This window comes from Diaphorina citri, unplaced genomic scaffold, assembly GCF_000475195.1.
Source record: "Diaphorina citri unplaced genomic scaffold, Diaci psyllid genome assembly version 1.1 scaffold956, whole genome shotgun sequence".
Lineage (NCBI taxonomy): Eukaryota > Metazoa > Arthropoda > Insecta > Hemiptera > Psyllidae > Diaphorina > Diaphorina citri.
The window spans coordinates 2,444-15,673 of NW_007378387.1; the positions used below are offsets into that span (position 1 = coordinate 2,444).

At 39.0% G+C, this 13,230-nt stretch overlaps 1 protein-coding gene across 1 annotated transcript; it reads left to right on the top strand.

The window, feature by feature from the left end:
- Window positions 1-2,021: 2,021 nt before the first annotated feature.
- LOC103513330 lies at window positions 2,022-13,215 on the top strand. Its single transcript, XM_026826557.1, has 7 exons — window positions 2,022-2,044; window positions 3,007-3,235; window positions 4,757-4,996; window positions 5,731-5,887; window positions 6,033-6,310; window positions 12,330-12,489; window positions 13,073-13,215. Exons 1-7 carry the CDS (start codon window positions 2,022-2,024, stop codon window positions 13,213-13,215), a joined length of 1,230 nt encoding a protein of 409 aa, XP_026682358.1.
- The last annotated feature ends 15 nt before the right edge of the window (window positions 13,216-13,230 follow it).

Below are 13,230 nucleotides of genomic sequence, written 5' to 3' on the forward strand. Positions count from 1 at the left end.
AGCAGAGTATGAAGGTAAGACATAGGATGAGTCAGCAGAGTATGAAGGTAAGACATAGGATGATCCAAGTCTCTGCCTTGTGAGCGCTAGGTCCCGCCGGTGCCGGCGTTCGATTCAATTTGCCAGCCTAGTTAGCTTGGTTGGTAGTGCGTCTGCCTTGTAAGCGCTAGGTCGCGGGTTCGATTCCCGCCCGGGTCGGATTTTATCCTGATGGGATGATGTTCGTTCTCGGAACGGCAGGCTTTCTCCTATTCTGTCTTCCTTCTCTCTTCGATTTCGGGACGATAAGACCCTAGCAGTTACAGTTCCCTCTGTCAAACCTCTTTAAAAAAAAATCGATTCGATTTTTCCAATTTTGGTGAAATTTGGCAAACATGTGTACCTAACACTTGAAAAGTATTTGTTCATTACCTAACACTTGAAAAGTATTTGTTCATTTGGCTAATTTGGCAGGCCTAGTGGACCTTTCTAGCTAAATTTCTTTAGACATTTATCTTGACTCCGAGTGACTTCTACAGGATCAGTGGAACACAAGACATGTAGGTACTGTCGATGTCGTCCTAGATAAAATAAATATTATCCAGACTTCATTTTATTTATTTTTACATTTGAATAACAATTACAAGGTGATCGCGTCTGCCTTGTAATCGCTAGGTCGTGGGTTCGATTCCCACCCGGGGGGGAACTTTCTCCTAAACAGACAAGTTTTTTTTTATATTGAATCTAATTTACCTTCCCACTTGTTTGGTTTGTACAGCGGATTTTGGTTCAGCCAGTATCAAGTGTCCTGCTAACAGTTTCGTGGGCACTCCCTATTGGATGGCACCTGAAGTGATTCTAGCTATGGATGAGGGTCAATATGATGGCAAGGTAGACGTATGGTCTCTGGGAATCACGTGTATTGAATTGGGTAAGTTCCAATGTCATTCCCCCTAAAAATAAATCTGAACACCTGGAGATATCAAGCTGGAGACAGAAACACCTGGAGAACAAAGATACACCAAGGAAGTAGACAACAGCACACTGAAAAGCAAAACGAGACAGCACAAAGAAGAGCCGAAAGACATGAAGTTGAAGAAAACGACACCTGGAACTGCCCACTCTGCGATTTCACTAGACCTGGAAGAAGAGGAAGACAATATGTAAACTCACATATCACGCAGAGTCACAAATCACAACTTGCGGTTACGGCAAATGCTCCTCAAGATCTAAGATGCACCATTTGTCAGTTCGTGTCCCGGTCAAAAGCTGGTTTCGGCAGCCACTATCGCTCAAAACATCCAGGAATCGAAAACCCGTTCCTGCAATCCATAAGACCTGTGAGGGAAGTTCATTCCAGACAATCAACAGACTCCATCAGCAGCCATTCCACACTGAGCAATGAGTTCACCATCAGTACACCTTCCGACCTGGTCTGCATCCTTTGCAACCGAGCGTTCAAATCGAGAGCAGGACTGACGAGTCATCGCAGAGGCAACACGTGCGGAGTTATGAGAGGCGGAGGCACATCGGATCGATGACGCCATTAATCATAAGAGGGGGCGACAGAATCGAGAGTTTTACCACTTGGATGAAGCAATCTGATTGGTTGATTTCAAACATTTCAGCTAGTCAGATTGTTTCATCCTAGCTTTCAATCCTCAACTTAAAATCTAATTTAAAAGAGAAGGTGACGAAAACTGAAGTGGAGAACTAAGGCTGATTCCTGAGAATAGCAAATGTATGAAGAAGAAGAAGAAGAAGGGAAGAGATGTTAGATAAGAAGATAGAATAGAAAAGATATACCTCATTTGCTCCTATTTTAAGGACATATTCAACAACAAAATATTACCTTTTCAGTATATATTAATTTGTTTTTATTATTCTTGCTAATGATATGTCATATGACGCCATAATATGTCAAAATACACGAGACCTTGGTTAGACTGCGGGGGGTACTTAAAGGGACTTCTCAGTCCTATTCCAGCAGGATAAACAAGGTATATTCTATTCTATTCTAATACCTACACTTGATTGTCATGATGGAACATTCAAGCAATAACTGGTATGATTGTTTACTCATGCATTTCATATGCACACACTACATTTAGGTATGAATAAGGTAGTGAACATTTTCACAAAAATTCCATCACGGAAAGAAATTCAATTGAAAAGTTTGAAATCATGAAATGTATTTATTTTATTTTTACACAATTTAGCTACACAGGCCATTTACGGCCAATACCTATATGTAAATAAGGTGACCTGCAGTTCTCTGAGGAAGTTGTTTCTCTTTCTCAAGACGGTTTCTCAGGACAGCTATGAAATCAGGGTGATTTTTGAAAATTATCAAATTTCTCCGTTGAGTTTGAAGTTTTTTCGGCTCTATGCTTGGAGTTCGAGGTACATTTAGCCTCGTAAGGACAATTGAGTAGCTCCTCTAATGCGAGCGACCAGTGGCGGCGTTACCAGTGTAAAATATGGGAGATGGTTTGAGAAGGAGACACTTGGGTCGAGGTTTACCACCATGGATTGTCTCAGACCTGGTTATTAGATATAGGCAAATCCTCGTTTCATCTCAATCTCGAGTTGGTAAACCACAGCATGAGTAATAAAATTAATGTAGTGCTAGCTACAAAAGTTGTGAAAAAGCTCTGTTTTAGCACAAATAACTCACGATTTGATATTGATTGATATGATTTTCCATTCTATTCTATATATTCGGTTCTAAAAGAAAAATCAAATCAAAGCATGAATCTTTGTGGTAAAGCAGAGATCTTTTTCACAACTTTGTGGGTATCATAGTACAAATTTACTCAATCATCATATTTATCATCGCACGTTTCTTCGACTTGTAATGCCGCCTCTGGCCGTTATTCGATGAAAGTAGCTACTCAATTGTCCTCACGAGGCTGAGTGCACACCCCGAACTCCAAGCACAGAGCCGAAAAAAACCTTGGCCCCGCCGGGAGTTGAACCCGGGTCTCCTGCGTGCAAGCCTAGTGTGATATCCACTCGGCCACGGAGGTTCTATTGTATTCTACATGTTCGATTCTTATTCCAGGATGAAGCGACGCCGCGCCGGGCCCGCGAGAGTTCGCTCCAGTCTCACAAGGAGCAACTGAAGCAAGTCGAGGCGGCCGATGAAGCTCGTCTGGTGCGCGGACAGAAAGATTATCTCGAGCTGGAAGTGAGGAAGTTCCGGCGGAAAAAGATGCTCTCCCTGCATGGATTGGAGACCGAGCTGCTTAGAGAGGTGAGTTTATCATTCCAGACAAGCAACAGACTCCAGCAGCAGCCATTCCACACTGAGCAATGAGTTCACCATCAGTACAACATCCGACGTGGTTTTTATCCTCTGCAACCGAGCGTTCAAATCGAGAGCAGGATGGACGAGTCATCGCAGAGGCAACACGTGCGGAGTTATGAGAGGCGGAGGCACATCGGATCGATGACGCCATCAATCATAAGAGGGGGGGCGACAGAATCGAGAGGTTTCACACTTGGATGAAGCAATCTGATTGGTTGATTTCAAACATTTCAGCTAGTCAGATTGTTTCATCCTAGCTTTCAATCCCCAACTTAAAATCTAATTTAAAAGAGAAGGTGACGAAAACTGAAGTGGAGAACTAAGGCTGATTCCTGAGAATAGCAAATGTATGAAGAAGAAGAAGAAGGGAGGAGGTGTTAGATAAGAAGATAGAATAGAAAAGATATACCTCATTTGCTTCTAATTTAAGGACATATTCAACAACATCAGTCCCACCCGGTATATTGATGGGTGACAGTAAACTTTTTGTGAGCTCCTGTGTTTAATCTATTTTTTAATTTTATTTCTGACATTTCTTTATTTTCTGACGCAAACTTAAATTCGCGAAGTGTTTTTCTCTAAGTATAACTTTCAAGCAGTGATTTTCATTATGTTTTAATGCTGGAATCTTGATTTTTTGACTTCGAAATCGTGAAATTTCTGGACACTGGTGAGAAGCTTGCTACCTTTTCCTTGGTGATTAGTCAGTTGTAAAATAACAACAATCCCCCACCATCCCAGGTTAGCATCCTCTGCAACCGAGCGTTCAAATCGAGAGCAGGACGGACGAGTCATCGCAGAGGCAACACGTGCGGAGTTATGAGAGGCGGAGGCACATCGGATCGATGACGCCATCCATCATAAGAGGGGGGGCGACAGAATCGAGAGTTTTAACACTTGGATTTGGATGAAGCAATCTGATTGGTTGATTTCAAACATTTCAGCTAGTCAGATTGTTTCATCCTAGCTTTAAATCCCCAACTTAAATCTAGTGTATGTAGAAGAAGGGAGGAGATGTTAGATAAGAAGATAGAATAGAAAAGATATACCTCATTTGCTCCTATTTTAAGGACATATTCAACAACAAAATATTACCTTTATTTAAAAGAGAAGGTGACGAAAACTGAAGTGGAAAACTAAGGCTGATTCCTGAGAATAGCAAATGTATGAAGAAGAAAAAGAAGAAGGGAGGAGATGTTAGATAATAGAAAAGATATACCTCATTTGCTCCTATTTTAAGGACATATTCAACAACAAAATATTACCTTTGGAGTTACAGGTACGGCCTAAAACTCTGCCTTCCCCCCAGGCACGGCACAATACCTACCTTGTTCCCTTGTAAAAAAAATCTCGAGGGTTCTAGGCCACCTGGTGTACCCACCCTTGAGAAAAATATTTGAACCTTAAGCGCTATCTTCCTTGTTGACCCCCGTTGATAACAAATACCCCATGAACTCTGATTTCCAGGAGCTGAACAAGCGTCAACAGCAACTGGAACAGGCTCACTCGATGTTGTTGCGACATCACGAGAAAACTCAAGAGCTAGAATATCGTCAACAGAAGTCTGTGCATTCACTGCGCGAAGATCAAGTGACGAGACAACACCAGACAGAGTTGACAAATCAGGAGGATTATATGCATCGCTCTGAACAGGAACTGAAGAAGAAACACGCCCTGGAGTTGAAACAGCAACCCAAGAGCTTGAAGGTAAGCATGGTCCGGATGGTCAGTGGTCACCCATCCGCATACTAACTACGCTCAAGGTTGCTTAACTTCAATAATTTATTGAAAACTGGTGTGCATTAAACGTAGTTAACTCGGGGGTGAAAATGTTGCTTACTATTCAGTACCTACAAAAGAAAAAAAAAATCAGATAAATGAGTATTTGAAAGTAGGTATAGCAATTTTTATTGTATTTCGTATGAACTATACTACTTTTTGAGGGGAAAGACAAGAAAGTTTGTATTTAATTAGCATGAGATATAAATAGTTAAGTAGAGGCTAGCAGTTGTAGGTACCTACATTATTTAATATTAAGTTAGATTTGTAATGCCAACCTTGTAACAATTTTATTTAAAAAATTAATACAAATATACTTTATCTATCTATCTATCTATCTATATCTATTAAACGTAGTTTCGCCGTTGGCTGCTCTCAGCTGTTCATAGGTCCCATTCGGTTGCTGGGTTAACTTAACAGCAGATCGTAACCCCGTGTTAACACAACACCAGAATATAACCTGCTGATGGCAACTTAATCAAGGTTTATAAATAGAATTTATAAACTTTGATTAAGTTTTAATTTTAGATTAAGCTATCAGATTGGCCTAATAGTGGTTCAAGTTTTAATCCAAGAATCTAACATTAAAACTTAAACTCGGTTTGTGATCCTGTTCATTCAGTTACAATCAGAGTTTCATTTCTCTCTCTTCTGTTTCGCAGCAAAAGGAGATGTTGTTCCGAAAGCAGTTTCGAGAGACGTGCAAGATACAGACTCGCCAGTATAAGGCACTCAAGTCAGGGATTAATTGTTTCTCTCTTCTGTTTCGCAGCAAAAGGAGATGTTGTCCCGAGAGACGTGCAAGATACAGACTCGCCAGTATGTGTTGTAGATTTAGAAAATGGAGGCCGAGATTATAATAATACGATTACCTATTTACCTCAGAATAATATCGTAATGCCCATGATACCTACCAATAACTCTAGGAATATAAATAGTTTAACTGTATTTCATATGAACATAGGCTCCCTCAGGAATAAAGTCAGCATGTTAGAATCACTATTTATTGACAGGGACCGACAACCTAGTGTGGTATGTATTACAGAGCACTGGTTGGCTTCCGGAGAGGAGCAATATTGCAATATAAATGATTACCAAATCGCCGCCTCTCGCTCTCGTGTGCTAATGCGCAGAGGTAAAGCCTATGGAGGAGTTCTGGTTTATGTTAAGAATAACATTAATTATAAAGTATTGGACTCTATAGCGTCCAAATCTGTCGACTCGGTGTGCGAATTAGTTGGGGTAAAGTTGGTGGACCATGGCATTCTGGCTATATGTTTGTATAGGGCACCAGAATATGAAAATTTTAACCAATTTTGTGATATCTTTGAAACCCTGCTCCATTCGTATGGGCTAGAAAACAAGCTATGTATTTCGGGAGATTTTAATATTAACTTCAATGATCCAAATAGCACAGAAAATAAGCTGTTTTCTAGTCTTATTAGTACCTATGGGTTCGTCCGGACCATTCTTAAACCGACGCGCGGAAATAATTGCATCGATAATATTTTAATAAATTTCTCAAAAGATGAGTTCAGTTCAGTGGTATTTGATCCGGGTTACTCTGACCACAGCGCTCAGACATTAACTTTCCCTGTAGATCTTCATATGTCTGATACTACCAAAACTATTAAATTTAGACCAATTACTGAATCGGGAAAACAATCTTTTCGAAATATAGTTCAAAATTTAGACTGGAGTTTCATTGATGCAGTAGACCTGGACATCGGTAAAAAGTTCGAGATTTTCCAAGATAATCTTTCCGACGGGGCAAAGATCGCATTTATCGAAAAAACTAAAAAAAATATCTGGACATCGGTAAAAAGTTCGAGATTTTCCAAGATAATCTTTCCGACGGGGCAAAGATCGCATTCATCGAAAAAACTAAAAAAAATAATTGTAAAAATTACACCCAAATAAGCAACATTCTATAGGGTAATTAAAGTCGTGTGATGTTCACACCAGATTTTTTTTAACTTGTTTCCAGCGACTATACATTTGGTTTATACATTCCTTTCCGATAGGAAGGAAAGTAATGTAATCGGATGTTTTTTTTTTATTATTTATGGGTTAGAAGTCACTGTACTGTATAACTGCCAAGGTTTCTAGTGACAAAGGTTATACCGAAGGTCAGTGACAAGCTACCCACTTCCTCACATTAACATCACCCAGCCTGAGTGAAGCTGGCTACGAACAGTACCCAGCCTGAGTGAAGCTGGCTACGAACGAAGGGAAAAAGTTTTTCTTCAGAAAAGTACCCAGCCTGAGTGAAGCTGGCTACGAACGAAGGGAAAAAGTTTTTCTTCAGAAAATACGTAAATCACGTAATTTTTTAGGTGTTTTTATGCCCCCAAATTTTAGAGTCCAATGTAATAAATCACAGAGTTTGAAGTTAAAACTTTAGTCCAAAGTTAGAAAATTGGACTTGTTTATTTTTAACTTTGGCCCCTCCAATTATTATACTCGTTTTGGGCATTTCTAAAGTCTTGTATTTTGCGACTATGCTTCGTAACATAGTTCCAAGGGAAAGATAGAGTCGCGCCTGCTAAAACAAAACCATTTTATATTATTGAATATTGTAGATAGTTCTGTACACACATATTTTATTTACCGACTTTCTAGGCGCATGCTACTAAGTTAAAAATATAATTTACCAAAAAATTAATCTTTAAAAAAATAATCATGTACGCTTTTTTTATTGTTCAATTTCAAACCTTGTCCATTTAGCTAACCGTGCCCCTAAATTTCTTGAAATGAATAGAGATGCAATGAATTAAATGCAGGGGATTTAGTCAACAGTAAATCTTAAGAAAAATTGTATAAATCCAGCTGTGGTTAGTGGATTGGGTATTTTAGCCTCCAAATTTGGGCCTAAATATCGCTTTTTTAAGGCCTTTGACATGTCACAAGCCTACGCAGTACGCACAGGCCAAACGACCGGCCGAGGCCAACATTCTTTTCCATTCAAATTAAAATTAATAAGGGGGTAGGTACCCAGTACCCATAAATTGCCCTTTTTACTTTCCTTATCCTATAGGAAGGAAAGTAATGTAATCGGGTCAAATTTTCGATGGTCAGTTTTGAGTGTCAAAATACGTTTTGATGGGATTTAGTCAACAGTAAATCTTAATAAGAAAAATTGTATAAATCCAGCTGTGGTTATTGGATTGGGTATTTTGGCCTCCAAATTTGGGCCTAAATATCGCTTTTTAAGGCCTTTGACATGTCACAAGCCTACGCACATGCCAAACGACCGGCCGAGGCCAACATTCTTTTCCATTCAAATTCAAATTAAAGATATAAGGGGGTAGGTACCCAGTACCCATAAATTGCCCTTTTTACTTTCCTTATCCTATGGGAAGGAAAATAATGTAATCGGGTCAAATTTTCGGTGGTCAGTTTTTAGTGCCAAAACACGTTTAGAGGTCCCTCGAGCCTAAATCCAAAGTTTCAGCCATCGGTCCGTGTGTGTGTGTGTCTGTCTGTAAACAAAATATCTCGAGAACGGTAAGAGCTAGAGACTTGAAATTTGGTATGTAGCTCTCAATACGTTTTGAGGTCCCTAGAGCCTAAATCCAAAGTTTCAGCCATTGGTCCGTGTGTGTGTCTGTCTGTCTGTCTGTCTGTAAACAAAATATCTCGAGAACGGTAAGAGCTAGAGACTTGAAATTTGGTATGTGTAGCTCTCAAATGGGACAAGGATGCAATACAAAACATTGGTTGAGATAGGTGCTGCGGTTGGCGGTATTTTTACCGCTTTTGTACAGATTTCAACCGTTTTTTTGGTGGTTTTCAGCTATACTGACTAAACGGTTAGAGATATTGTAAAAGTTAGGGTAGAAGAACACCCAAATAAGCATCATTGAATAGGATAAGGAAAGTTGTGTGATGTTCAGGCGGTTTTCAGCTATACTGACCAAACGGTTAGAGATATTGTAAAAGTTAGGGTAGAAGAACACCCAAATAAGCATCATTGAATAGGATAAGGAAAGTTGTGTGATGTTCACACCAGATTTTTTTCGATATTCTCAGTTGTTGATACACCCAGGACTTGGGTAACTTTTCTTGGACACCTGTAATGTATTGATAAAGTGGTGCTGTTTTTTTTTTTATGTTTTTCCCACCTCCTTTATGTTTTCCATAGGATTATACACTTGAGTGCAAAAAATTCAACACAGATTCACTTTAGTGATATTCTCAGTTGTTGATACACCCAGGATTTGGGTAACTTTTCTTGGACACCTGTAATGTATTGATAAAGTGGTGCTGTTTTTTTTTATGTTTTTCCCACCTCCTTTATGTTTTCCATAGGATTATACACTTGAGTGCAAAAAATTCAACACAGATTCACTTTAGTCTTGTCTTGATGGAAGACTCAGTAACTTTGTGAAGTTCCATAACAATAGATGTAAAACTTATACTCTTCAAGAAATAACTTCACTTTAGTCTGTTGTGTTTTCCTTTCGGAAACGGAACCATCGGCGCGCCATATTTCCTATGGTTTAGTACAGGCGCTATTACGCCAAAAGAGGGGAAACGAGCTTCAGAAGAGGTGGAATATATCAGTTGCGCTTACTTGGGTGATATTGCAAAGTCATAGAGCAGGAAAAATGAGGACCAACGGATTTTTTCTTTTTCTTCTACGACTTAGTAACGGAACCATCGGCGCGCCATATTTCCTATGGTTTAGTACAGGTGCTTTTACGCCAAAAGAGGGGAAACGAGCTTCAGAAGAGGTGGAATAGATCAGTTGCGCTTACTTGGGTGATATTGCAAAGTCACAGAGCAGGAAAAATGAGGACCAACGGATTTTTTTCTTTTTCTTCTACGATTTCTAGATCCCGAGATAAATCGATTAAAAAAAATACCGGTAAATCGTGAACTTTGACGTCACGGCATACGCTCCCGTTGGCGATGACGTCATAATTTATGAATCCCGCTTCGTTTGTGCGCAAGCGTTTCTGCGCATTTTGACGTGAATTCTGACGTCACAACTATTTGAACTTTTTAATTAGAACGGCAATTAAAAATTTTCACTACTTTTTACGTAGGAATCAACCATTTATTAATAATTTTTACCCATTTGCAACTGCTCCATTGCGAAAGGGAAACACAGCTTTTAGAACTTTTACAACCGTGTTGAATTTTGTGCACTGCAGTGTAAAGCTGTGTGCACACATGGTCGACGGCCCTCAACCGACGACGTGAACTATGTTGTCGAGGCAGTGTGGACGGTTTCAGTCGCCGTCGACTGTGGGTGAACACAGCTTTATATTGTGACTTAATATTTCTGCCTACATAGGATTTAGTTAATGATCTTTTTACCACTTTTTTTTTTTTTTTTTTTTTTTTTTTTTTTTTTGAAATTAGAAAAAAAAAAAAAAAAAAATTTTTTTTTGGGAAATTACCACTTTTTTTTTAGGAATTAGGAAAAAAAAGCTAGAGAAATTTTTTTATGAGGAAAAAAAAGATAAGAGAGAGAGAAAGAGATAAATATCGACTTGGTTTCAATCCAGGATTTTTTTTTTATTTTAGTGAGTTTTTATGATAAAATTTGAGTTGTAAGTATAAACTACTTACCTACCTATTTAATTTTGTATTGTATAATATAAACATAATATCAGATGTATAGTGGCTCAAACTCAAAATAAACTATAACCTCTTAGGTAATTTATTTGTTTTTCTATAAATATCATAAAAAGACGACAAAAAAATAAATGCTTGATACTTGAATTCAATGTTCTCTTTTTCATTATTCACAATACACGTTTTAAGATCGGTATAAGTCAGTAGTGATGGGTCGTGGGTAAATACCCACTGGGTGGGTAAAGACCCAGGGTATTTACCCCAAAAATAAGTACCCGGGTATTTACCCATCACTATAGGCCAGCCTAGGTAGCTTGGAGGGCAGCGCGTCTGCCTTGTAAGCGCTAGGCCGCGGGTTCGATTCCCGCCCGGGGCGGATTTTATCCTGATGAAATAATGTTGGTTCTCGGAACGGCTGGCTTTCTCCTATCCTATCCTTCTCTCTTAGATATCGGTAAGATAAGACCTTAGGAGTCAACAGCTCCCTCTCTCAAACCTCTTCCAAAAATAAACGACTGCTGGTACATAGGAAAGAAATACTCAACGCCACCGTTTGGATGTAATGTACATGTGGCTTTATTGATAGTAAATTATTGAAATATAAATTTAAAATAAAGGAAATGTAATATTTATAAATAGTACAAAGAAGTTGCCTACCTAATTGATACAAAGATAACGTTAAAACAAACCCCCCCTCAGACATGCAAGATCTGTTTTTGGGGGGCGAGCTTACCTGGAATAAGTCTATTACTTACACTATTATAAAAGTATTCTATGAATTTTATACAATCACATATACACATACAAAATTTACACAGTTGGTAAGTAAGTAAGTAAGTATAGATAAGTTACCATGATACGCTTAGATAATACCGCGTCCGCCTTTCTACATAGGTATTACTGTAGGAATGAACAAACGAACAAACAGTTCGATTCCCGTTCGGATCGGATTTTTTCTTAAACAGATAAGGTTCGTTCTCGGAACGGCTGGCTTTCTCCTATCCTGTCCTCCTTCTCTCTTCGATTTCGGGACGATAAGACCTCTATTGTTATGGTTCCCTCTATCAAATCTCTTCAAAGGACAAAAAAGTGTTTCTATAATTATAACGTAGGAAAAGTGTTTTATAGGGTGTTTTTTTTTAGAGGTTTGTTTTTCAAAATGCTATAAAAGACATGCTATTTGAGGTATGGTCATGATTTTTTCTTTATTTGAAAGGTAATTGTTTGCCATTTAGTGTTTGACTTCTGAATAAAATTGCGGGTAAATGGGCGCCTTGGCTAGATCGAATGAAACTCAGTCTGGAAAATCCAATTTTCGACCACTTTTTCCATAATCTGAAGCCGTATATCTGCACAAACGGTGAACGATGTCTTCCAGGTGCTCCAAAGTTTATTTTTTATCAGCATAAACTAATGATTTTACACATATCCCGAAAGAAAATCATCCAAAGGTGTCAAATCGCACGATTGTGGAGAGAAATTGAGCGAAATTATGTGCTAACAAAACAAAAAATTAAACCAAATGTTTCGCTTCGTTCGAGCTATCCGAGGGGCCCTTATGCCCGAACTTAGTATTCAAACACTAAATGGCATACTTTTAGCTTTCCATTAAACAAAACATCATGACCATACCTCAAATAGTATTTCTTTTATTCTTTTCTTCTCGTCCCGTCAGGTGGAGAAAGGCTCGAAAGCAGAGGACGTGGGCCTGAAGAGGGGAGATCAAATCCTGGAGGTGAACGGACAGAGCTTCCAACATGTTAGTCACGCTAGGGCCCTGGAGATATTCAGGGGGACCACACATCTGAGTATTACTGTCAAAAGTAATCTATTAGGTAAGTAACTGGGACGGCCTTTTAGAACTTGGAACAATCTTGATTATAAATTAAATACTATTTGAAGAAATAGAACTCTTTTAGAAGAGGCTTGATAGGGGGAACTAACCGTAACTACGAAGGTCTTATCGTCCCGAAAGCGAAGACAGGATAGAAGAAAGCCAGCCGTTCCTTATCCGTATAGGATAAAGTTTTCCCCTGGCGGAAATCGAACCGCGACCTAGCACTTACAAGGCAGGCGCCCTACTTTCCAAGCTAACTCACCATTAAATCTTGAGTCGTTTCTCGTTTCAGAAATGGAACGATTAACTAGGCTGGTTAACTTTTGTTGAAATGGTAAATTCAAATTGAATTTTTGACATCTTTAATGTCACTTTTTATCAGGAGAATGACCTAATGGCCAAGTTTCCGACATTTGACAACATCAGTTTTGACCTCTGGATTTTTACTTTCTATTACTACAGTATTTTTTATTTATTTATTTAGATTTTTACCCATGTATTATGTATATCCTCCTTTACGTAAGACTTACGCGGTCTATAACAACCCCTACTAATATTTCCCCATCTCATCCCGATTTCAGAGTTCAAACAAATGCTAGCGGCCCCAGACGACGCCTCGCCCAGTAGCAACCGAAGTCGTCTCTCCAGGCATAACAAGATGGGCAGTAGTGTAGCCAGTGACATCGCCCGGCTACAGGTACCCACTCCTACTCTACTTTTATAATAATAAAGCTTATAA